General features: G+C 39.3%; 1 protein-coding gene across 4 annotated transcripts in view; it reads left to right on the top strand.

Annotated features, from left to right (window-relative positions):
- Scn2a (sodium voltage-gated channel alpha subunit 2) overlaps positions 1-26,673 on the top strand; it is a 140,740-nt gene that overhangs the window by 36,797 nt on the left and 77,270 nt on the right. The window contains exons 1-7 of one of the 4 annotated variants that reach the window (XM_021156038.3): positions 11,032-11,118; positions 12,730-13,047; positions 13,907-14,025; positions 23,051-23,140; positions 24,047-24,175; positions 24,738-24,829; positions 25,750-26,022. In XM_021156038.3, the coding sequence (XP_021011697.2) occupies positions 12,781-13,047; positions 13,907-14,025; positions 23,051-23,140; positions 24,047-24,175; positions 24,738-24,829; positions 25,750-26,022 (970 nt within the window). In that variant the 5' untranslated portion in view covers positions 11,032-11,118; positions 12,730-12,780. Of the gene's footprint in view, positions 1-11,031; positions 11,119-12,729; positions 13,048-13,906; positions 14,026-23,050; positions 23,141-24,046; positions 24,176-24,551; positions 24,644-24,737; positions 24,830-25,749; positions 26,023-26,673 lie in introns of those variants that run through there. The other 3 variants (XM_029472744.2, XM_021156037.3, XM_029472745.2) reach the window with 3 other exon arrangements.

The following is a 26,673-nucleotide window of genomic DNA, read 5'->3' as shown; positions in this document are numbered from 1 at the left end:
AAGCACACATGAGTCTTTTCCAGACAAAAGCAATAACTGCAAAGGGAGGCAGGCCAAAGTTTGTTGAGCCACAACACCCTGAACTAAGAGGCAGCATCTCCAAAACCCTTAACTTTGGTATATTCACTGAGACTAGATACTTTTATTTGTCAACAGAGTAAAAATAAATGATTTGGTTCCAGATAATTAAAAGGATGCAAGATGATCTCATGACGTTGCTCTTGAATGCTTTTTACACCGCAGTTGAAAATACTAATATATAATTCTTACTTCATTTGGGAGGCTGGGAAAATATGCATGGAAAATATAACATGGGAGGCTTAAAGTTTCTAATGCCAGGTTGAACCAGTATGTGCTGGATTTCAGGTGATGAAAATCACATTCACTGATGTCTGGAAGCCAGGAAGCAAGCTTAGAAAACCTTAGTTATCATGTCTAAACAATGAGGTAAAGGTAGATAGAACAGAAAACCAGACAATTGCCTTTGCGATCCAAAGCACAGATTTGTACATCTGATGGATGGCAGTGGAGCGGGGTTGGAGTCTTTGATGGAGGCGACAGATGTAAGGGGATATGTCTGTTTCAACTGAAAAAAAGTTGTTCGGGGAATGAATTAAAGCAGAGAAATCTGCTTTCAAAGAGGAGAATGAAGAGGTTAATACAGAACAAGTTTTCTACTTTAGGTGAACTATAAATTTTGATAATGAAGATCTGATTTAACCAAACCATCCAAAACAATTGGACATTTATGAGCTTTTAAAAGGTTAAAGAGTATGGACCTTCGCTTACCAGTGAAATAATATATGCTCAGAAAAAAATGCCCACCAAGGAAGTGTGGAGTGGGGGCTAGTGAGGAAGTGAAGGAGAGTATTTGGAGTGGGGAGGTTGCGGAGGAGAAATGAAAAGCCTACTCTAACTGTGGATTGAAGACCACGCATTAGGAAATGCAGGGAAGTTAAAAATAGAGAGGTATCACAAGTGAACCTAGTTATTCATATAGAATTTACAAATAAAACACCAGAACATCAGACACTTAGGAGATCCCTCATTTACCCTAACAAGGATTAGGCTGGAGTGATGGCTCAGTAGTGAAGAACACTTGCTTTTCTTTCAAAGGACTTAAATTTGTGTCTCGGCATCCTTTTCTGGTAGCTCATGGCTGCTTGTAAATCCAACTCTTGAGGATCTAGCACACTCTTCTGGCCTCAGTGGTCACTGAAACATATATGGTCATACACATACAGTTTACATATATACATACATATAAGTAAAACTAAAATATGTATTTTAAACGGCAAAGAAGAATGGAGTACATTCAATGAAAAGAAGAAAGCTGCTAAGTAAAAAGCAGGTTTAAGGAAATTGATTCATTACTTGTATGTGCTACCATTATCTGAGGTGTGGTGATGCTGGGCTCAGTAACCTAGAAACCACAGGAAAATGAGGTAAGATAAGGAAGATGAACTAAAAAGAGAAATATAAAGGTGGCACACGCCTTTAATCCCAGCACTTGGGAGACAGAGGCAGGTGGAGTTCTGAGTTCGAGGCCAGCCTGGTCTACAGAGTGAGTTCCAGGACAGCCAGCGCTATACAGAGAAACACTGTATGGAAAAACAAACAAACAAACAAACAAACAAACAAACAAACAAACAAAACCAAAAAAAGAAAAAAATAAGCACCTACATATTACAATCACAATATAATATATAAATTCATACAAAAAAGTGAAAATGGATCTTTATTGATCACTGGTGTAAAAATTGAGTCACATAGTAACTTATCTAGGGTCATAATCAATGCATTTGTAAAAGGCAAGATGAGGTTTTTATTTAGACCATTCATTGGCTTCAACATCTCTTGGTCTTCCTACTGTTCCATGTATTCAAAAGGGAGAGCCTACTGCTAGTTTAGAAGACAAGGGTTGCCTGCAGAACATGCTGAGACGCAGCTTTGATGAGTTAATTTTGAGTTATTGGGGTGGAAGTGTGAGTATATTGCATCCTAAATGAAACAAAAATACAAAGATAAGAAGGTTTGAGGGGCTGGAGCAAAAAATAGTTCATCTTAACTTGAATAAATTGAAGAGATAGAAAGGATGGAAAGGCAAGTCAAAATCAGGAAAAAAGAGAATAAAATTGAGATTTTAATTACACGTAGACATCTACTTTTTGGGGAATGGTTTAGGGGAATGACAGAATCTTTGTTGCTTGTCTAGTTGGCTAGTTTGTTTTGAGATAGCATCTGACTCAATAGCCAAACCAGCCTTGATCTAAGATCTTCCTACCTCAGCCTTCCGAGTGCTGGGATGAAAGGCATGGACCCCCTTCCCCTGTTCATAGTCATGTTTTAAAATAATTTTCACTAGAGCTGTGTATAAAATGGGTAGAGTAGGGACAGACTGAAGGACAGTGACCAATTGTTTACTTTGTAATAGCATTAACTGATAATATGTTTCTAACCTTGGTGTTCCAAAAAACAAGAGAAGAGATAAGGGAGATTGGACCATGAGGTGTGGATGGTGTATTAGGACAGAGCATCATGGAGAGTGATCATCTTGACACCTTAAAACTGGATATGGGGGATGATGCGTCTGAAAGAAATAGAATAGTTTTGTCTTGGTGAAACGTCCAGATGTGTGTCTGCTGAATGCTCAGAGTATTATAATACCTGTTCTCCAGAATGTACACATTGCAACTACCTATCTTTATATTTGGTTCCTGTTAGGTGCTGGAGAGAGCCCTAAGAATAGATGGTTATAAAAACAAAAGAACAAAACCTTGCTCTTGTTTTCACATCATATTGTTCTACCCAATGCAGGACCACCGTGGTCCTTTCTATTTCTTCCTCTGATCTCCTGCCTTTCTGGTATAGGTTAGTGGCTTTGTTGAGAATGCTGTAAACTGTGTCAACTTTTGGAGAACTGCCTTTGGATTATTTGATTCTCTGTACTTACTTCGTCAGAATGTGAAAGTTCCTGGGAGTTTCTACTTCTTCCATAGGAAACAAATGATTGGCTATGACAATGTCATGGAGGTCCTAGCACTGTTTGGAAGTCCCATTTGGTTTGCTTCCTTTTCATCCATATCTGACCTTACTGTCTCATCCCAGGGCAACTTCGTTAACAGAATTTAGAATCTGCATCTGGAATAACTGGCCTTAGATATGAACTTGGTCTTCAAATTGACAAAACCAGATACTATAAGTAGTTCAACTATAGAATAGTAACAGATGAGACCATGGAGAGAAATAGGGAAGAAGGTGCTGTCATAGTGCACATTTGAACATTATGCAGATGGTTTGCAATTTTAGATAGTATGGCTGGAAAAAATCATCATTGAGGAAAAATCTAAGCAAAGATTAGGACATATGAGAGGAAGGAACCAAGTAAATGACTGTCTCTGTCTTTCTGTCTCTGGCTCTTTTTCTCTGTCTCTCTGTCTCTCTGTCTCTGTCTCTGTCTTTCTCTCTCTCTCTCTCTCTCTCTCTCTCTGTATGTGTGTGTGTGTGTGCGTGCACGCACGTGTTTACATCAGGCAAAAAGAAAAACAGCTTACATGGATGAGCTGAGGTTGTTTCTTGACTACTTGAGAGTAGTGACCATGTAGAACAATATGGTAAATGGAAGAAAAAGATTGTAGAAGGGGGTAGTGCTGGAAGACCGACCATCACAAGGTTCTATATGTACTTTGGTTTTTCCTTGGAAAATGGAATTTCATTTCAGAAGTTTTAGCAAACTAGTGATTCAGTTTGTCTTGCATTTTAAATTAAGTTGGCTCCTTCATTAATGATGCAAAAAATAAACCAGGGAGAGCAGTTGGTTGGAAGAGATCTATTAGGGCTGGATTGGCAGGGAATCTTACAGACCTCCGTGTTATAATCTATACTCCTGCCTCTGAAATTCCCAACTGTTCAGCCTCCCTGCTTCCACTTCACCCCAGTGATCACTGTCACTCTCCAGGGAGTATGCTAAGTTGCTGATAGGAAGACATTCATGTTCTACTGTTGCTAGCTTTGTTGGAATTTGGGAGGCACAGAGACAGGCCAAGGTGCAATCAAGAACACACCCCAGCCTGCCAAGACAAGCAAGAGCCATGGCTTTTCATCACAACCAATCCAGGTGTCCTCTAATGTAGAGGCTGCAATTCACTGGAGCGGGGACGTCTATCTACCACAACACTAGTCAGAGGATGGGACTCATGGGCAGAGTATATTGAATTCTTTGAGAGACACAGGAGACAAAAATCCACTTTGAATCAAAGGAGCCTGTGTTGTTCAATGCTTGCCCTGTGTCTTCCTGCTTTAGTTAACATAGCATTAAATAGCAAATAAAAACCATAAGATCAGAAGAGAGATCACATATGTCTTTGTGTGTGTGTGTGTGTGTGTGTGTGTGTGTGTGTGTGCAATATAGTGTATGCATATGTGTGTGTACATACAGAGGCTTAAGTCACCTCTGTGTGCACTTATGAAAGTCAGGGATTAACTTTGGGCGTCTTCCTCTATTGGTTTCTGACTTATATTGGAGGGCAGGGTCTGTCTCTGGACCTGGACCTGGGAATTTTTGCTGGATTGCCTCACTATAGTAAATACACCTATCTTAGCTGCCCAGTGCTGGATTTACTGAGGGTACCACAATGCTGCACTTTTACATGGAATCTTGGACTTTTACTTACTGATATATCTTTCCAGCCTGGAATATCTCCCTTTATAATTTACTTTTTCAGAAAAATTCCTTGTAAAGTGTTTTTTTTTCTTTTCTTCAATTTGACTTATATTTCTCTGAGTTCATCATGGTAAGCATTTCTGTTAAATAAAAACAAGCTATATTCAAAGATATAATAATCATAAAAAAGAATGCTTAGCTTTAATTTAAGCATTCTCAAGACTTATAGTATGAATACAAAGAACTGAAAATAAATTTGTTTCATGTTATAATACATCTAGTATTAAAAAGAAAAAAATGACATTTTTCACCTGGTACAAACTGCACTTTGGTTTTTCATATTGTATTGTACTCTTTTCCTAAGCCACAACAAAAAACATGAAAGTCTGGTTGTCCAGAAGTTTCTCTCCCTTGGGGAAATTGTTAGTTATAGAAAGGGACTGAATTCAGGATGAATAAAGAGAGGAAACAAAATCACAGCAGGTGACCACTAACAAGCCCAGGAGGACAGGCTCACCGCTCAGGACAAAAGTCCTTGAGAAATCTGTTGAAAAAAAAAAAAAAACTTCAAATAAGATTTAACAAATGTTATCTAAGTTTCTGCACACATTATTCTAATATACTGAAGAAAACTAAGTCACTGTTTTAAAACAGTGCTAGAAACTGTATTTCTCAGATTTTCTGAATCTTCACCCTGGGGAGCCAAAGTCTCTAGGACTTTAAGTTATTCCAAGCTATTAATTATCAATTACTACATGACTACATTCTTATCTACAGAAAATAATAATAGTCATTTTCTTACTGTGTTTATCTTTACAGTACTTATTATATTATATAAATGTCAATTCTTATGCAGAGAAATTAGTTACACAATAGTTATTAAGTAGCCTTGTTTTTTATGATTGTCCCTTTATGTAAGTATAAATGTACTACTTTTATTTATATCATCCTGTTTAGTAGCATTGATTAATTTACATTTTTACTTCATCAATGTTCCCGTGTGTGTGTGTGTGTGTGTGTTGTGTGTGTGTGTGTGTGTGTGTGTGTTTTCTATGTGTGTTCAAATGCACTTGTGAGCAGCTTTATGTTTGGAGAGCAGAGAACAGCCTTGGCTGTTGAGCCTCAAATGCCATTCCCCTTGTTTTCTTTTTGAGATTTGGTCTCTCACTGACCTAGAGCTTACCTAATTAGCCCAGCAGGCTACCCAGGAAGCCCCTGGGAAGTGCCTGCTTCTTTCTCCCTTCCCTGCAGAGAAATTACAAGGAAGCACAGCTCTGTCTGCTCCATCTCACCAGCCCTTCACCATCCATTTTTTTCTTTTTATAATTTGAAAACCCCAAAGAACGAAATCATTGAAAGAGAGGTAGCAATAGAACAATGATACAAGAATTTAGAAATACAATTTTTATGGTTTTTTCTTCTTTCTCTAACTTCTTTATCTATTGTCTCTCCAGTATTTTATGAGGGTTTCAAAAAATAATGCCCTACCTTCAAAGTTATTATAAAATCTTCTTCATGAAGAGTGATACAAATGAATATAGTTTAAAATCTAAAGGCAACTGTGTTTATATTCTGATAGTAATATTGTTACTTGGCACATTTTCAGACAGTGAAACTTGACAACTAATATATTGCTAAAGTACACATTTATATTAATATATCCCTTATTGTACTAATCAAAATTCTTTTGTAAAGATTTGTTTCATTTGTGTGTGTGTGTGTGTGTGTGTGTGTGAAATGCCAGAAGAGAGCATCGGACACCCTAGACATAGGGTTACGAGAGCTGTGAGGCACCAAGGTTCCTCTGGGAACCAAACTCAGGTCCTTTGGAAGAACAGCAGCCAATGCTCCTAACTGCAGAGTCTTCTCTCCAGATCACTTCCACCCTGCCATCCTGGTTTTCATCACTTCTAGTTCACCAATATGATCTTATAGTTCACCTGTCTCAAGGGAGGATTTTCTGTTGCCAAGCATGTGGCTTAGGCAAAGCCAATTAATTGGAAACATTACTTTGCAGAGTGGTCACTTAGGACTTATGTAGAGTTGGGATCCGTGAGAGAAGACAGACAGTATTTTTGGGTTTTGTTGTGAGTGAGTGAGTAAGTGTGTGCTTGTGTGTCTCTCTGTGTGTGTGTGTGTGTGTGTGTGTGTGTGTGTGAGAGAGAGAGAGAGAGAGAGAGAGAGAGAGAGAGAGAGAGAGAGAGAATGTTGCTGTTGTTTCCTATTACACTTGAGTTTGGGAGGTCGTCAGGCTGGACTTTGTATAGGACCTATCACAATAAGCGCCTCTAAAAAGTATCTCTCACTATGGAAGTCAGAGCTAAAGGATACAGTGTAACTGATGACATCAGTTGAGGTCCTGACTCATCCTATAAAGGTAGCTTTAGACAATAAACTACAAGCCAACACCTTCTTTTCTTTCCTTTTTTAATTTTCTTTTTGCTACAACCAGTTTGAGTCACTTTCTCAGTAAGTAAAATACTATTTATGGCTAGGTTTCCCTTCTTCATTTCAAAATGTATAATCTCTACTGCAAACAAGACCAGGAATACACAGATATGTAGCTTTGGGAGATTAACCTGTGTTTGCTACTTCTCTATGAGGTTACAAAATGCCTGCTGTAAGGAGAACAATCCATCATGGTAGGAAGACTTGATGGCAGGAGCTGGAGCTGACAGGACCATGAGGCCACTGGAGACATAGGCAGAAAGCAGAAATATCTGGCACTCAGTTGGCTTTCTTGGTTTCCTCCATTTAATTCAATCCAGGGCTCTCCTGCCTAAGACAGGACCTCCCTTATCCAGTCTGAATCCTCCTGAAAACACCCAACAAAAACATGCCTAAGGAAGGAAGGTGTGTCTCCTGGTGACTCCAAATCCAGGCAGGTTGACAAGGAGGACAGACTTGCAGCCCTGCCTAATTTGTAACTCATGTGTACTCTAGGTTTACTTTGCATGAGTAGTCCTTTTCAGGACTATATAAAGGTTACAATTTTTTGTTGTTGTTGTTATTGTTGTTGTCAGACTGAGTTTGAATTGTGTTTACATGACTTCCAGGAGACTTTTTCTAATCTCACTGTTACTCTTCTCTTTTCAAATGTAAATCAGGGAAGTGTTTGGGGAGAAAGTCACAGGACAGTTCAGACAGGCATCTTAGCCTAGTGACTGGCACATAGTAGGTCTTCCACTCTTATTATGTTATTAGTTGAAAGAGTGTTAGCTATGGTCCCCGTTTCCTGTCAGAACTACTTTTTTTTTTCCCCTGATAGCATTTCTTTTCTATATGCATTTTTCTCCCCTTTGGGGCATGCTGCCTAGTTGAATAGGGCTGTGGTTCTCAACCTGTGGGTCGTGACCCTTGGGGGGGGGGTCATGTACCAGATATTCTTCATGTCACCACACCATAAGGGTCTTCATGAAAGGGTCACAGAGTAAGAAAGGTTGAGAACCACCTATATACAGTGTGTATTTCAGCATGTGTGTGTGTGTGTGTTTGTTTGTTTGTGTGTGTGTGTGTGTGTAAAATTGTATATGAATGCCTGTATGTAGAGGCTATCGACTGGTGCCGGGTATCCCCTTGACTGCTCTCTGCTGTACTTGTTTTTTTTTTTTTTTTTTTTTTTTATTTTCCTCAATTACATTTCCAATGCTATCCCAAAAGTCCCCCATAGCGCCCTCCACTTCCCTACCCACCCATTCCCATTCTTTTGGCCCTGGCATTCCCCTATATTGGGGCATATAAAGTTTGCAAGTCCAATGGGCCTCTCTTTCCATTGATGGCCGACTAGGCCATCTTTCGATACATATGCAGCTAGAGACAAGAGCTCCGGGGTTCTGGTTAGTACATCATGTTGTTCCGACAATAGGGTTGCAGATCCCTTTAGCTCCTTGGGTACTTTCTCTAGCTTCTCCATTGGGAGCCCTGTGATACATCCAATAGCTGACTGTGAACATCTACTCCTGTGTTTGCTAGGCCCTGGCATCTTCTCACAAGAGACAGCTATATTTGGGTCCTTTCAGCAAAATCTTGCTAGTGTATGCAATGGTGTCAGCGTTTAGAAGCTGATTATGGGATGGATCCCTGGATACGGCAGTCTCTAAATGGTCCATCCTTTCATCACAGCTACGAACTTTGTCTCTGTAACTCCTTCCCTGGGTGTTTTGTTCCCAATTCTAAGAAGGTGCACAGTGTCCACACTTTGGTCTTCATTCTTCTTGAGTTTCATGCGTTTAGCAAATTGTATCTTATATCTTGGGTATCCTAAGTTTTGGGCTAATATCCACTTATCAGTGAATACATATTGTGTGAGTTCTTTTGTGATTGTGTTACTTCACTCAAGATGATGCCCTCCAGGTCCATCCATTTGGCTAGGAATTTCATAAATTCATTCTTTTTAATAGCTGAGTAGTACTCCATTGTGTAAATGTACCATAATTTCTGTATCCATTCCTCTGTTGAGGGACATCTGGGTTCTTTCCAGCTTCTGGCTATTATAAATAGGGCTGCTATGAACATAGTGGAGCATGTGTCCTTTTTACCGGTTGGGACATCTTCTGGATATATGCCCAGGAGAGGTATTGCTGGATCCTCCGGTAGTACTATGTCCAATTTTCTGAGGAACCGCCAGACTGATTTCCAGAGTGGTTGTACAAGCTTGCAATCCCACCAACAATGGAGGAGTGTTCCTCTTTCTCCACATCCTCGCCAGCATCTGCTGTCACCTGAATTTTTGATCTTAGCCATTCTGACTGGTGTGAGGTGGAATCTCAGGGTTGTTTTGATTTGCATTTCCCTGATGATTAAGGATGTTGAACATTTTTTCAGGTGTTTCTCTGCCATTCGGTATTCCTCAGGTGAGAATTCTTTGTTCAGTTCTGAGCCCCATTTTTTTAATGGGGTTATTTGACTTTCTGGAGTCCACCTTCTTGAGTTCTTTATATATATTGGATATTAGTCCCTTATCTGATTTAGGATAGGTGAAGATCCTTTCCCAATCTGTTGGTGGTTTTTTTGTCTTATTGATGGTGTCTTTAGCCTTGCAGAAGCTTTGTAGTTTCATGAGGTCCCACTTGTCAATTCTCGATCTTACAGCACAAGCCATTACTGTTCTATTCAGGAATTTTTCCCCTGTGCCCATATCTTCAAGGCTTTTCCCCACTTTCTCCTCTATAAGTTTCAGTGTCTCTGGTTTTATGTGAAGTTCCTTGATCCACTTAGACTTGACCTTAGTACAAGGAGATAGGAATGGATCGATTCACATTCTTCTACATGTTAACAACCAGTTGTGCCATCTGCTGTACTTGTTTTTTTTTTTTTAAGATTTATTTATTTATTATATGTAAGTACACTGTAGCTGTCTTCAGACACTCCAGAAGAGGGCACCAGATCTCGTTAAGGATGGTTGTGAGCCACCATGTGGTTGCTGGGATTTGAACTCTGGACCTTCGGAAGAGCAGTCGGGTGCTCTTACCCACTGAGCCATCTCACCAGCCCCTGCTGTACTTGTTAATCAGGGTCTCTCAGTTGTAGCTGGAGGTAACTCCTTTGACTAAACTTGGCTTATTGATTCACTATCTCTGCTTTTGTAGCCCTGGCATTGCAGGTGGACTGGAGTGTCTGCCTGCTCTTTTTATGTGGAGGGTGTGCATTCAAACTAAAGTCCTCATTTATGTGAGGCAAGTGTTTTATCCAGGCTTATCTCTCCTGGTTTCCTTTCAGTGACCTAGTCAGAGGGGGTTAAAAAAAAAAAAGCTTTTTACAATTATCAAATTAAACTTTTATTTATTTATTTTTTTACTGGAGAAAATTAACTTAGTGCATAGCGAAAAGGTTGGCTCTTCGTTAAGTCAACAATAATTTATTGGACCCCAGATATTCTGGAAAGGAGAGTAATGCTAAACCTGACTGTGCAGAGTACGTCCATTAATGTGATTTCATTAACAGAATCAGTAACACACTGTAGGGATTTAAATCTTTTAACCCTTGGCTATTTGCTTCTTTTTACGTTTGAATTACTTATTTTGATGAAATGTCTTTTTGGATTAGAAAATAAAACGCTGAACGAAAGCGTTGCCAGTCAGCAGAATGCTTCGCTGCCATCTTCAGCTCTGTGCTGGGGTCCCTGGCGGCTTACAGACCCTCCTTCCGGGCTCCACCCAGGAATGCTTAGGGCTGCCGCCGGCTGCGTACTCAGTGTTTTTCTAGGAAGGTGTTTTTCTTCACAGTTCCCAGCCCTCTAGTGGCAGTTATAAAAATGTCACTTTGTAGTCCCCGCAGCACAGGAAATGCCTGTTCTTACTTCAGTTACCAGAATCCTCTTACAGGAAGTTAGGTGTGGTCTTTAAAGGAGAATTTGAAAAAAAAAAAATTTTTTTTTTTAAAGCCTGATGGAATTTTAGCTGCAGTCTTCTTGCTTCCAGCCTATCAACCCAAAACTCTGTAAAGCTTCTTCAGGGGTAATGTGTTCCTGTTCTTAACTATGCTTGCTCTCTGTGAGGCTTCTCCACCTTTGCAGTAGAATCCTTGGGGGAATCTATAGGGGGACCACTTTCATTTTGAAGCTGCTGGCTGCATGTTTTAGCATGTCTGTCCCCCTAGAACACCAGGCATGGGGATGGCAGTTTTCTCCCTTGAACGTGCAAGGATTATCTTGATGCCTGTGCCTACCGCTAGGCATGAGGGCCTCTGGGGATGAGAGAGGAAAATGAGGGATGCTTTGGAGATCCTGTGATGCTGACAGGGCAATCTGACAGCTGGTGCCTGAAAGGTGCTGGTCAACTTTAAAAATAAAAATTAATGAAAACTATGCAGCAGCAGCTTCTGTGGTCAGATGTGCTTGTGATTTCCCAGGTGTGGACTACAGAAATGAATTAGTAACTTGTTTTACTCTTAGAAGAGGCATCTCATATGTTACAGTGGCAACTCATTTCTGTAGTGTAGAGGTTAAAATGGATTTTTTTAAAAAAAAAAAAAAAAGAAGAAGAAATAGATTAACTGATTTTTAAATGGCATTCTGGGGTCATTATAGCACAGAAACTCCTGTAACTGGCTGAGGTCACATTTGCAGTCACAACTGTCAAGTTATCTACTTTAATACAATGTGATTTGAACACCAGTTAATTATATACCATCACAAAGACCCATATTACAGGGACTATGCTTAAAAGAGAAACTGTTAGACTTTTTTCAAGTCCACATTCCGAAATGGATATTTACACCACTCTGCTAGATTTTATCAAATGAGACTCTGGCTTGGAAATATGGTATCTCTTGGAGATGTTTCCTCTGGTACTGCAAATTTGTTAATTTAAGAAGCAATTACACTCGTTGGCAGCAGGTTGCTAAGCCAGGAGGCCCAAGCTCCAGACCTCTGATGTGAGTGACTTCCTGCTTGTGCTGGCAGGTGCCTGGTCCCTTCCTGTGCAGTTGGCCAGCAGCTCCAAACGCAGCCCTCAGCCGGGCGACTCCTGCATCTCCTCACCCCACCTTGCTCTCTACCTGTTTCCACAGACGACATGGTTTTGAATAAACTCTTAAAGGTGCTAAATTGGGCCAAAGGAAAAGTAAAAAGAAAGAAGAGAGAGAGAGAGAGAGAGAGAGAGAGAGAGGCAGAAGCAAGATTACTGCACAGCCCTGCTTCTACAATTTTGTGTGATTTTTTTCCCTTCCTTTGTTTTGAATGCTATATTTTCAGACAGAATGCAGGGCGAATAAAAATGGCTCCCCAAAATATTCACAGAAACAAAACAGCAAGCATACAGAAAGATACACAGTATCTTCCATTTGCAAGCTCTGAACAGGGTGTTTTCCCCCGAAGTAGCATGATCACTTCAAACATTTCAGGAGTGGGAGAATAGATTACCTCATACACACCTACTGGATGTGAGAGAAAGATCTTCATGCAGGCAAATGAATGCATGCATGAGGGCTCCCAGCGCTGGAAGCAGCTGCCTTTGGGAAGTGCTCTAGCTGTTTTGCTTTGCATACTTGATGCTCAATGTCCTGTGATTGCCACCCCTCACCTGTTATCTTAATGGTCATTGCTTTTTCCCCTCCTGTTTCTGTAGCACTTTCTTATTCGAGGAGCTAAACAGTGATTAAAGAAGCAGGATGAAAAGATGGCACAATCAGTGCTGGTACCGCCAGGACCTGACAGCTTCCGCTTCTTTACCAGGGAATCCCTTGCTGCTATTGAACAACGCATTGCAGAAGAGAAAGCTAAGAGACCCAAACAGGAACGCAAGGACGAAGACGACGAAAATGGCCCAAAGCCAAATAGTGACTTGGAAGCAGGGAAATCCCTTCCTTTTATTTATGGAGACATTCCTCCAGAGATGGTGTCAGAGCCCCTGGAGGACCTGGACCCCTACTATATCAATAAGAAAGTGAGTTTTTAGACCAGTTGCTTTTATTTCCCGGATTTCTTTAAGATGGTCAAGAAGGTACCTCTTTTCATCTCTTAAGATATCTCTAGAATGTTGGGTAGGCCTGATAAGGGAATGGAGCCATTATTCCAGAAGTGTTTTGAAAGCATTTGGTTGAGCCTGTGTTCTTGGGACAGTCATATTTTGAAGAGGCATCCTGCAAGGGGGCATGTGAAAAAGACAAAGCCAATTTATTTTCCTGAATACTAATTATACCATAAATTGAATGCAGATTCACCCTGGTGCTACTGCATTGTGATAAAGGGAAAAGTAGAAAAAGGATGTGTGTGTGTGTGTGTGTGTGTGTGTGTGTGTTTTATACTTCTAAAAGCAGTGTCTCAGATCCCCTATTGCCTTGAATTTGATCTAAGGCTTTGGGGTCCTCCACAGGCTTAATTATGCCTTTACACCACAGACTGTTATTTCCCCATGGCTCCCTGCAGAAGAAATAACAGCAGAACACGTGTAAGAGGAAAAAAAGTTCTAACAGTTTTCATGAGAAAATTACCTAAAAGAAGAAGTTGCTGAAACCTCACTTTTAAGCTGTGTAAAAATTACAGACATGGCGGAAAACATGAGTAAAAGACTCGGCAAAGTTACCAAGAAGTCTGTGGTCCTAACCACAAAATTGTCTTTGTATTCCTTACCTCCTGAAGGTCCTTATCAAAGTTTGAATGGTTTGCAAGAAAAAGGACCGGTGTCCTATCCTTTGTTTGTAACTGTTGCAACACTTGATATTTTAGAGGGGTCTTTTACTCTCTTCAAATATCCTTGATGTGGTCTGTAAATTCTGTTTCACCTGTTGTGTTCTCTTTTTCAGACCTTTATAGTATTGAATAAAGGGAAAGCAATCTCTCGGTTCAGTGCCACCTCCGCCCTGTACATTTTAACTCCCTTCAACCCCATTAGAAAATTAGCTATTAAGATTTTGGTACATTCATATCCTTTTGACTAATAGTCATTTAAAATGTTGGGTTCTTTCCTTTGACTTAATTATAAAGTAGAGCATTTACAAACTCTGCGTGGCTGTCAATGTGGCTTGGTGTCTCCTTGCTCTTCCTCAGCAGTGAACCTCTGGCAAGGTGGGACAGAAGGTAAGTAAAGCCCTTTACCTCCTGAGGGCTTTTATTCTCTCTGACTCATTGCTTCTTTCTTTCTTTCCTCTCCTGCTCCTTTCTCAATCACTCACTTCCTTCAACACTTCATTCATTTTAGTGAGATGGCCAGGATAGTTGTTCATGCCTTTGAGCTTTATGATGCTATACAGGAAGTTTCTGAGCATTGATTTTTCTCAGTGATTCGTTATTTAAAATACACAGAGGCAAAGAATCTATATTGTGGGGCTTGTTGTTGTTGTTGTTTTGGTCCTTTGGTCAGAATTGTACTAATTTCTTTTGTTACATGAGTGCTTGTAAACTTTGTGTTCATGATATATACAGTGTATTCATACATCCACTGGAGTTTCCAAATGTTTTCCAGGTTCTTTCCCCAATGGCACTTGTGGTGACCTTCTCCCCGACTCTCTTTTGATTACTTGTTCCTTGGTTTTATTCACAGGCTTCAGTCTGCCTGTCTATATAGACTCAACTGCAGTCTTTATTCTCCTTCCTAAAGGACAGGATTCCTGGAAGCAGGGCAGGGTAGAACTTGACAGCTAACAGTGACTTGACTTAGTCCTTGAAGTTAAACACAGAAGGTGAAATAAGAGGTTTTATGCTAGGCAGAAGCAGTAGTCTTGCTGAGAGTCATTCCTGGGAAAATCAAAGAAGCAAAGACCAGAGCTGTGCTGGGGAGAAAAACAAACAGGAATGCATAGAAACCTTGAGTTTCTATGAAGAGTTGTGTATTTCAGGAGCCCAACTCAAAGCAGAAGAAACTGAAATACAGCTAAGGCTGTATTAGGACAAACTCTTTGTTTGTTTGTTTGTTTGTTTTGGGGTTTTTTGCTTGTTTGTTTGTTGTGGATTATTTTTGGACTGGGTCTCTCTATGTAGTCCTGCTTATCCTGAAAGCCATTATGTATAACAGGCTGGCCTTGAAATTACAGAGATTCACCTGCCTCTGCCTCCTGAGTGCTGGGATTAAAGGAGTGTGCCATCATGCTTAGCCCGAGAAAAACTCTTAGATGTTTTACTTTATTTATTTATTTATTCCTTTGGGGTGTGTGTGTGTGTGTGTGTGTGTGTGTTTGTGTGTGTGTGAGTACTTGTATGTACATGCACATGCTATTGTATACATGAAGAAGTCAGAGGACAAACTTATAGGAGTCAGTTCTCTCTACCATGTAGGTCCTGGAAGTTGAGCTCTGTCAGCAGGTGAGTGTGTGTGTGTGTGTGTGTGTGTGTGTGTGTTTGTGTGTGAGTGTTGGTGGTGATGGTGGTGGTCTGTGTGAGGTGCCAGGGTGCATATGTAGAGGTCCAAGGACAGCTTTGTGACATCGGCTATCTTCTTCTACTTTTTGGGAGTTCCAGGGATCTAATTCAGGCTAGCAATCTTTCATGATAACCACCTAACTCATGGAAGCAATTTCCCAGGCCCCGATGAGACAAATTCTAAGTTAGAGAGAATTATGGCCTGAAATTTTATGCCATAATCAGACCAGGACCTAAATTTAAGGTTTTTACCATACAATCTCACCACTAATAGTAGATGTCGAAAACAGTTTGAATTAGTTAAAGTAAGAAATTTGGAACTGGCATAAACCTGCTGCAATGTACTGGTCTCAGTTTGAATGCTATAAAGCATTTCCCCAAAGTTTTCCTGGCAGTACAAGTTATTTGTCTAGAAATGTAGCACTTTGAATATCTTCTTCCCTTCCTTTTTGTACTTCTGATGGAAGTTGTACCCATGGTCAACATAGGTATCATCAGCATAATTTTTTTGATTTTTATTTCTAAGGTTTTAAAATTTACTGTGCTTTATCTTTCATCAACAAAATTTCCTTACATCTGCTCCACTAAGAGAACCCAGTTACACAGAGAAAAAGTCTGAGTTAGCATTAGAAATGAATAATAAAGTCAGAGCCTGTGTCTGGGTTCCCACGCTTAAAATGATGCTCTCTTATGTTTCAAGCTTATGTGCACTGCATGAGTGGCTGTGTAAATTATGCATTATATTTTCAATGACAATATTTCATTTATGTAAATATAGTTTATTTATGAAATTATGCCCCATTCATGTAGAAGACACTGACAGATATGCACTAAGGAAAATACTGCCTATAAAAGGAAAAGTTAGAAAATCTGATATAAAACAGGTAGAAAAGAAGATCTGAATGGAAGAGAAAATCAATTTTGTCCTCTGTTTGATGGAAGAAGTAGGAGACCTTATATAAAAATATGAGGCAGGACTTTGTTTTGAAATATAAGGAGATCATATCTTCTATGGGGTATTGCATAAAAGCTATTCCCCCCTTTATGAAAGTCTTTGAATGTTATGAACCTCAGGAGTCAGCGCCAGTGATGACATCCCCACTGGTAGAAGACACAGGCAGTTTCAGAAGTTTGGTCAGAGAGGCTAGGTGTTGGAGACATGGCTCCTGTTAGGACCTCTCTGGAGGTTCTCATACCACTTGAATTTGTCTTTTATTGTAAGTAGATCAGGTAGAAATAGGCCAGCAAGCAGCCTTATAAATTAAAGCAGGAGCAAGCGTATCTATTAAGCTGCACTAAAATGAATTCATATATTTCAATTTACAAAACTGTTTGCATTTATTTATTTGTGTGCGAGAGATTTCCACATGTATGGAGCATGGGTATGGAAGGAAGATGGTAACAAGGGAGGGTCACTTCTTTCCTTCCACCATGTGGATGTTGAGGATCAAACTCAGCTCGTCATGTTTGGTGGCCAGCACTTCCACCCACTGAGCCATCTAGCCAGCCTCAAGGTGAACTCTTGGCTCTCCCAGAGTCTTTTAAACAATGCAGAGCCACAGACTTCTTCCAGGGAAGCAAATTAGACAAGTTTACTCTCTAATTTTCTGAACTAAAATGTCATATTTAGAATGCACTATCTTGGAGTAGCAATATGAAGAAAGACAAGAGGGCTTATAATAAATGCAGGTAAGCTCTTCTATCTTTTGCTGATCTATAAGAACTAAGCAGAGATCCCACTAACCAAGATGTATGTGACAATGGTTTTCACAATGGCTCTGTGCTTCACTCCACACAATGAAAACTCTAGGCTTGATTCTTGGTTTTGTGATTCCCACAGCAGGGTCTTTACTGTACATTAAAATGCACGGGAATGGCCACAGGATAATAGTTGACTATGGTCCAGAGAATCAGAGTGCCATCAAATTTAGATGTACATTACAGAGGGCTGACAGATTCTAGAGCAACAGAATGTAGGCCACATTGTAGTAAGAGAAGTTAAAGATGACAGTAAGTCCTTGGTCTGGACCAGAAAGAAAACTGAAGTAATGTGGACTGAGCCTTGAACAGCCCTGAGTGCAACAACCTGTAGATAAATCAAGTGCTTGGTTCTCAGCATCTGTATTTGAGACATCCGTTAAATATTAGGGGAGAAGTTGTGGAATTTGGTTGTTATGCAAATCTGAAGTCTAGAATGGGTAGGGCTAGAGAAGTAACTTTGGGAGATGTCATTGTATGGATGCTAAGGATATTCACAACATCAGGTTAACCCACTAAAACTCCCAGACACTCCACAATAAACACTGAACTGTCCATCATTCACAAAGGGTAGGAGATTGAAAATTTTAAGGATAAGGATCAGAAATCAAGATTCCAATCCCACTTTGAAGATTTATTTACTTAGTGTATGATGGTGACCACATTATAGTTTTCCTATTAGTTCCCTTCCTCCACTTGGAAAACCATAGAACTAGTATATAAATTGTAATAATAAATGCATTGCTGGCTCTGGTGATGCACACCTGCAACCCAAGAACTCAAAGAGAGAGATGCAGATGGCTCCGAAGTTCAAGGCTATCTGCCACCATATTGTGAATTCAAGGCCAGCCTGAGCTACATCAGAACAGGTTAGGAGAAAAGCAAACCACATGTATGACCTAGAACCTACCACTAGGATCTAGTCCAAGCACTTAGTAAGTACTTAAGGAGGACTGCTTAGGACAGTGCTGTTGGTAGCAGCTGTAAATCTGCAACAACCACAAAAAGAAAGCTTCCCATCACTTAATTATATCTGGAAGAATTTTGAATGTACTCTGCCCCATTTTGTACTAGGAATGAAGAGGTTCATATTCCACCTGCATTTGAAGCGTGTAATGACCAAAACACATGCAATCCCTCCGAGCACCTCACTTGACAGATGAGGAATGCCGCTGACAGATTGTCAATGCTTGGTCCTTACCTATGACCCTTCTCCCTTCTGTCCCTCTGTGTGCTTCTCTCTGCATCTCTCTGTCTTTCTGTCTGTGTGTCTCTCTCTCTCACTTTTTCTCAAAAGGGTCTCACTAGATAGTCCAGGCTAGACGGGAACTTTTTATTGTCCCTCAGCCTTGCAGGTCCTTCAATCACAGGTGTGAACCAACAGGCTCAGGTTTCAGAATGTGCACGGTCAGTTGTGGGACTAGAAAGTTGAAGCAGGTCCTCCATTCTCAGCCAAGTGCTTTGGCATTACTCTCTCAATGGAAGAGAATCGATTTGAGAGCCCGTATATAATATACTGAGGATATTAGTAATACCAATCTCTATATCGGTAAATGTTCTTTTCACTGATTCCAAATGACATATTTATGTGATATTTATGCAGACTTTTTAAAAAATCAGTTTTCTAGATAAAGAATGATTCAGCTCTGTAGAAAAGGGAATAATTCAACCTAACAATTTCCTGATCTTCTGTCTTTAATAATCAAAATTATTGCTTGACTATGTCCTAACAAGTATTAATATGAAAAATTAAGAAAAAATTATATACCAATCAATATTTTTCCTGGCTCAGAAATAAGCTCATATATTGAAAAAGACCTATCCCATTGTTCAATCCGCACATTCAAGTTAGAAAACTAATGACGCGAAGCATTTTTCTACCCAGGGATTATTTATGAGAGTTTTTCAATCCCTCTAACTTCTTTGGATATACATTAGACTACAACATTTTAGAACAGAGCAGTGTTCCATTATCCTTGAGAGCAACAACAACAAAAGTACCCCACATTTTATATCTAAAACCACAAATGATTGGTGACAACAGAAGGAGCAGGTAGTTATCTTAGCAGATAATGAACTCTATCTTATGAGAAGGTGTTGGTACAATTAGCCATATTAATACAATAAGACTGAGCTTGCTACTACATTTTGCTACTAGGTGAAACTAAATCCCACAATGTATGAACCCTGCATGGCTGGGAAAGAGCAGATCTAACCTTGGTTCCTGGGCTTAAAGCTGGAGATGTTCTACTGGCATAGAGGTGGCTGGCAATGATCCTTGGCAAAATGTACACAACCATTTTCAATATAAGCTTTGAAAAAGCTTCTCCTCACCATACACACATGGAAAGTATTTTCAATTTGCCTAACTTGCCAATTTGATGAGTTAGTCTGTCAGTAGATGAGACTCCTTTTAATAATACTTGATACAAGTAAAGCAATAAATCAAAAAGATTTTTTGATATTATATAGGTTAGTCTGCTTTTATTTTATTTTATATAGGTAAGTTGTAACGGAAGTACTGCTTCAAAATAAGTTGGACTTTTAAAAATACAATCTAGTTCATCCCTTGGTCTTCATTTTTAGGAAATAGTAAAGAATGTATACGGTTGCTCTTACCTTTGCCTCTTAAGAATGTGTCTCGATGTGCAGTTTTGTATTTTTCAATATGTGGCCTTGCCAATGTAATGGTCACGTCTGTATCATGTTTTTCTCTGGGTTAAAATTTCCTGAATCCCCACTACTTCAGTTACTCATTAAAATTTAGACATTTGAAAAATATATGATCAATAAAATAAATTGACAGTGAGTAGTAAAGTTAGCAGAATTTGAGATTTTGTATGCACAAATACATACTCTGCCAGAAATATAAGAACCTGATTCTAGATATCTCTTACTTTGGAAAGAAAATATTTGTATTTGTTGAGTGTCTATCATGATTCTTAAAGTATATATTTCTCTATTGAATTGATAATTATACAACATAAACAACTGTTTTGAGCATGTCCTACTATCTGTAATTTCTGAAAAATTAGTAATTATTTCTATTGTTTATCTTGACATATATTTTACTTTCTTATATATAATTAAATTTTCCTGTTGTAAATAGCATTTTACAACAGAATTATAATCGGGTGTGGTGGCGCACGCCTTTAATTCCAGCACTTTTGAGGCAGAGGCAGGCAGATTTCTGAGTTTGAGGCCAGCCTGGTCTACAGAGTGAGTTCCAGGACAGCCAGGGCTACACAGAGAAACCCTGTCTCGAAAAAACAAACAAACAAAAAAGAATTATAGACCAAGGCTTAGTTCATCATGTGACATACATTTCATGAGGTTTTGATTTTTCATCTTGTGTTTATTGTGTATGTTCTGCCCCTTAACAGTACAGAAACTTATATGAATAGTGTATATAGACTTTGACATTAGGGTAGTATTGTAAGGTAACTGACCTGGTCAGATCAAGCACTATTGTGAATATCAAACAGTACATATGTAAGATGCCATAACATCCCATGACTTTAACAATTAAAAATTACTAGGATGGAGATAGTACAGTAAAGAACAAAGAAACAGAAGATGTCTTAGAATCCTGACCCCATGTTAAGATGTCATATAGTAATTGGATATATAGGTTAGTGGGTAGCTGCCAAAATGATCCCAGCTACATTTACGAAGTCCCTTTTGGTTCAGTTAGTCAAATGAACTAACTCATAAAGACCACTTTAGATGGAATCACAATAATGAATAAGTCTAATACACAACTGTTGGTCTTGACGAACACTTTAACAACTCAACAATGTGGGAATGGAGAGTAATGGCTGAATCCAGACATAGACAACAAAATTGGAAGTGTTCTGTGGAAGTTGGATATGCAAGTTCAGGAAGAAAGAGAAATCTAAGGCATCTCCTAGGCTGCTGGTGGACTCGTCAGAATACAAAGATCGTTAGGGAGTTGTTTCTCTTGCAGCAGAGGGAAATTGTTTCTTCTCAAAAAGGAAAATGAAAGATTTCACATGGCACAAAACACTGTTGCTCCTGAGGCATGAATAAGCAGGTGACTGGGGCTCCTAAAAAGAAAGACAAAAGAACTTAACGTAGGCAAGACATCTTTGTGGGGCTCAAATGGAAAGCAAGTCGAATGATAGCTATAGTATAGCTGTGGATTATCCTTTGGTTTTTAATGAAGTGACATGGAGATTTTTCATCTGTAGGTAGAATAGCTGGAGGACTAAAGATGCTTATGAACTTGATCTCATGAACAAGAAAATAAGCATCCCCCTCAGGAACTCTGGCTATGAAGTAGAGAAAAGAAGTGAAGCCAGAACTTGCTGATGAGGATTGTGGGCTATAGAAACTCTCGGTCTCCCTCACGGTAGGAGTAACATGAGCAAGTTTGTGTTGATGATTGATGAAGAGAGTCTAAGAGTCACAAAAGGTAACAGAATGCAGAGCTAAGCTACTCCTAAAGCATTCTGGAAAGCTAGCTCTCCAGAGCTAGTTAGGGACCATGCATTCTAATGTTGCCCATCTGCTAAGAAGTTATGCATCTTTGGAGGGCCGAGGCACAGAGTAGCATCCTTATGTGAATGGTAAACTATCTGACATTTTGTCTTTTTTCATTATTTTCAACAATCAAGGGAAGGTAGGTGATTTCATCTTATAGACCATGTTTTCCGGATCGTGCTGCCCTCGCGTGGCTGATCCCTGCCACTCATGTAGAACTATTTCTAAAACCAAAAATGTCAGCTATTGCGTTGACTAATGCCTTTACAGGCAAAAGCTGTCTTTCTTGATTAATGTAACACTATCCACAACATGGCCTTGAACAGGGCCTCTTGGTTTCATAAAAGAAATGAAATGGTTTATGAAAAAAAGGAAAAGAAGCAAGAAGGAATATGAATACCATTCATAGTGATAGTGTGTAAGTACAGAAGAAATGCTGTTTTTATATAATTTATAAGTGTAATTTAGGTTAAATGTGAACATCAATCATTTCAATTATTTGACCATTGGTTCTTTTCTTAAGAAACCATTTTTTCCCTGTTTGTTTCCTGTATACCAGAGGAATACAAGACAAGTACTGGCTATACATACAGGGCAATCAGAAAAATAAATCAGATAATAATTATAATAAATATTTTCTCTTCCTTTTGGGAAATAAACAGAAATGTGTGCTGAGTATATGCATCACATATAGAGAGTTATAGGATATTTAATATAGTTTTGCAGGTTTGTTTTTCACAGAAATTCTATGATTTTTTTCTTACTGTTAAAGCCAATTTGATCAGAACTTAGTAAGCCATTTGACCTAGTCACAAACCCAAGAGATGCCAGCATTCTCAGCAGCTATCTTTTCTCACATTTCAGGATCTTTTGGACAACTCTCGTAGATTGTACCTTCCATTAAGAAAGGGACCGTGTGTACATTCTTCCAGGGTGTCCCCTAGAATAGAGCCATAATGCATTTCATCAATTCCCTAAATTGTTTTATTGAACTTTTCTACCCCAGTTTATTTGTAAACTGAACTTGCAATTCTATCTGGTTGAGTCTATGGTGAAGACAATTTACATTTATAAATTACAAATTATTCACATCAACTCATCTCTTTACAGTTGTCTCTCAATTATTATGTTTCTTACTCATCTAAAGACAATTGATTAACAAAAAAACACGTGGAGATGAAGGGACAGAAGCAATAGAAAGGTGCAGATAAAATACCATGTAGCATAAAATGAGCATGTGAGTCTTAGAGCTGGTGGGGGTGGAACCACGCATGTGCATGAAAAGATGGGACTTCCTGCCAACACTGTTTTCCTTGACAATACCTTTCTACTTTATTCAATGTGCTTATCATGTGCACAATTCTTACCAACTGTGTATTTATGACCATGAGCAACCCTCCAGACTGGACAAAGAATGTGGAGTAAGTAGAAAAATTCATGTTGAAAATTATTCATTTAGCATTTCCTGACATTTTCAGGTTCCTTAGTACATTTTTCTAACCATGCTAAAACAGATGGTTCAAATCCATGCCCACCACTGACATCCTCTAGGACAGTGCTTGTCAACCTTCCCAACACTGCAATCCTCTAAAACAGTTATTCTGGTTGTGGCTACCCCGACCATAAAATAATTTTGTTGCTACTTCATAACTGTAATTTTGCTACTGTTATCAATTGCAATGGAAATATCTGATCTGTAGGACCCCTGTGAAACAGTCACCTGACACCCCCTCCCCCAAAGAGGTCCCAATCGACAAGAACCACTTCTCTAGGACAATGTTTTCAGTAGCTCAGATAGCTGCATTGATTTGCCTGTTGATGTATGGGGGTGGGGGTGGGGCTTCATCTTCCTTTTGAATCTTACACTGGAGAGTTCTAATGATTACTGAAATCTGATACATTGCTCATTTAGGGACTAGCATTTATTTGCTTACATCATACTGAAAGTCAGCTCATATAGTTCAGATACTATCATCAGATGGAATGGTGTTTTCACGTACTTTATGTTGAGTAATATGGAAAGTAAAGTATTGCTTTATTTACAGCCAATGAGAACATCATTTGGAATTTAATGACAATTTCGCCTTAAGCTCTGCCTAAGTTCTCTATCAGAAATCAACCTGGAGTCTCTATTCATGTGTGTCATCTAAGTCATCTTTAGGATATGAACACTTGGGGCATGTGGGTATATATCAATGGTAGAGAACTTGCTTAATATGTGTGAGGCCTTGGTGTCCAGTCTATTACCAAAACATTCTTTTAAAAATTAAATATACATATGCAAACCACGTACAAATCTTTATTGTTAACTCGGCTATTTTCTTCAGGTATACTTTTACAGGAATTTATACTTTTGAATCACTTATTAAAATACTTGCAAGGGGCTTTTGTCTAGAAGATTTCACATTTCTACGGGATCCCTGGAACTGGCTGGATTTCACAGTCATTACCTTTGCGTAAGTATTTTTATGATACTTTCTACCCTGGCAGAGGTAATACAATAGATTCTATACTGTAGTTCTCAGTGTTGGCTTCTTTTGACTCATAAAGCATTTTAATTAGTTATCATATGGATTTAAAATACCTTTTCCAATCAAATTATTCAGTCTGGAGAAATTAGGAATGATCCTAATAAGTTATATGGCTTTGGTTTCGATTAGCTACAAGGTAATAACAACAACTCCCAAAACAGCTCAGTTGGTGTCAATGCCATTCTCCTCTTAACTGGGAAATCTGGTGACAACACTCACTGAAGTTGAAATGATCTTGATTCAAGACCAACATAGATGTAGATTTCCCCAAATTCTGAATAACTCTGATTTAATCCTACAGGTATGTAACAGAATTTGTAAACCTAGGCAATGTTTCAGCTCTTCGAACTTTCAGAGTCTTGAGAGCTTTGAAAACTATTTCTGTAATTCCAGGTAAGAAGAAGCCGGTGTAAGGTGGTAGGCCCTTATATCTCCAACTGTTTCTTGTGTTCTGTCATTGTGTTTGTGTGTGGACTCCCTATTACAGATATGTGACAGAGTTTGTGGACCTGGGCAATGTCTCAGCGTTGAGAACGTTCAGAGTTCTCCGAGCATTGAAAACAATATCAGTCATTCCAGGTGAGAGCCAGGTTAAACACCGAGGCTGACTTTAGCTGCACTGGTGTACTGCTCACAGCTGTTTTGGCAAAAGCCTGATTGCTTGTTGCATACTGCAAGACAATGATCAAAAGCAGGAACTGACCCGTTCCAGGTTGGGCAGGTTGGCTTCTTTGCTTTTGACTGGTTGCTTTCTCTCAATCTGTTCTAAATCAGCCTTTGAGTTTAACAAGTTTTGCATGAGGCACTTCCAGTAACAGGCTACCTGGTTTGCATCTTCCAGCATCAAGCTTTCCGCATAGAAGCTGAGATGTGAGACACTTGGGCCAATGCAAATTTGATCAATTAGTTCGAAAGCTGGCTATCTCTTTAAGAGGAGATAAGTGGAAAAGCAAGGCGGAGCATGAGCTGCATGGGGCTCAGCTTGCAGATGTCTTTCTTAATGTCGGCCCATTCTCAAGTTTTCAAAGTGCAGACAAAGCTATACCCTTGGAATTCAGGGGCTTCAAGATTTCTCCGTCCTCCTCTACGGATACAGAGTTTTCAAAAATAAAACCAAACCATTATGGGGGTTAGAGAGTAAGACATCTGCAAATAAAAGCAAACTGTTTACATCAGGTGGATCATTAAGCATGAGTAACAGTCATTTCTTTTGCTTTAAGGGGCGTGTGTGTGTGTGTGTGTGTGTGTGTGTGTGTGTGTGTGAGAAAATACATCCGGTTCATTTCCATTTGGTTTTCTAATGTAACTTCAGTTTCCATTCATTTCAACCAGCTAGCAGGCTTTTTGTGAAATGTTTATTCATCTCCCAAACATTAAACTAATACTGTTGGCATTTTGCATGACATTTGTAGTTGGCAGGACACGCTCATGATATTTTTGTTGCTGAGTCCTCTGCTGAATTGTAAGTGAAGTCTTCCTCTCTCTGGTTTTATTTGTAGGCCTGAAGACCATCGTGGGGGCGCTGATCCAATCAGTGAAGAAGCTGTCTGACGTCATGATCCTCACTGTGTTCTGTCTCAGTGTGTTCGCACTCATCGGGCTGCAGCTCTTCATGGGCAACCTGAGGAATAAATGCTTGCAGTGGCCCCCAGACAATTCTACCTTTGAAATAAATATCACTTCCTTCTTTAATAACTCATTGGATTGGAATGGTACTGCCTTCAATAGGACAATGAACATGTTTAACTGGGATGAATATATTGAAGATAAAAGTAAGATATACTCTTGTAGGCATTAAGTTATTTGGTTCTTAAAATATTAAAAAATGGAATGTGGTGGAAAAAAAATTTCTTTGGCTAATTTACTATAACTTTGTATATGGACTAAGAATACCATACTTTTTCATTCCTTTTTCCTTATCTAACAAGTGGCATGATGAAAGTAGCCATTTCCAAGTGCATGATCTATTCCTAAACCAGAGTTTAAAGTCATCCCCCATCATCCTCTATATCAAAAGTGTGTATTGTGGAGGCCTTGGCTCGAAGTTTTCAAACATCTTAATAAGACAGTGGTTAAACTCATTCAGTGTGCTATGCTTCAGTGGATTGTTAGGAAAATGGGGAGACGGGCTGGAAAAATAGCTGAAGCATGGAGTTCAATCCCTAGCACCCCATAAACAGACACACAGTAATGTTACAAGTATAATGGCAATTACACCAATGATGCCAGCATTTAAAAATTATATGTAGGGCTGGAGATATGACTCAGAGATTAAGAGCACTGTCTGCTCTTCCAGAGGTCCTGAGTTCAATTCCCAGCACTGTATGATGGCCCATAACCATCTATAATTAGATCTGATGCCCTCTTCTGGCCTGCAGGCATACATGCAAACAGAATGCTGTATACATAATAAATAAACAAAC

Source organism: Mus caroli, unplaced genomic scaffold (genome assembly GCF_978045245.1).
Source record: "Mus caroli unplaced genomic scaffold, Mus_caroli_1 scaffold_2, whole genome shotgun sequence".
NCBI lineage: Eukaryota > Metazoa > Chordata > Mammalia > Rodentia > Muridae > Mus > Mus caroli.
Note: the sequence above shows the minus strand (reverse complement) of the source record. Positions and strands in the feature narration are given on the sequence as shown.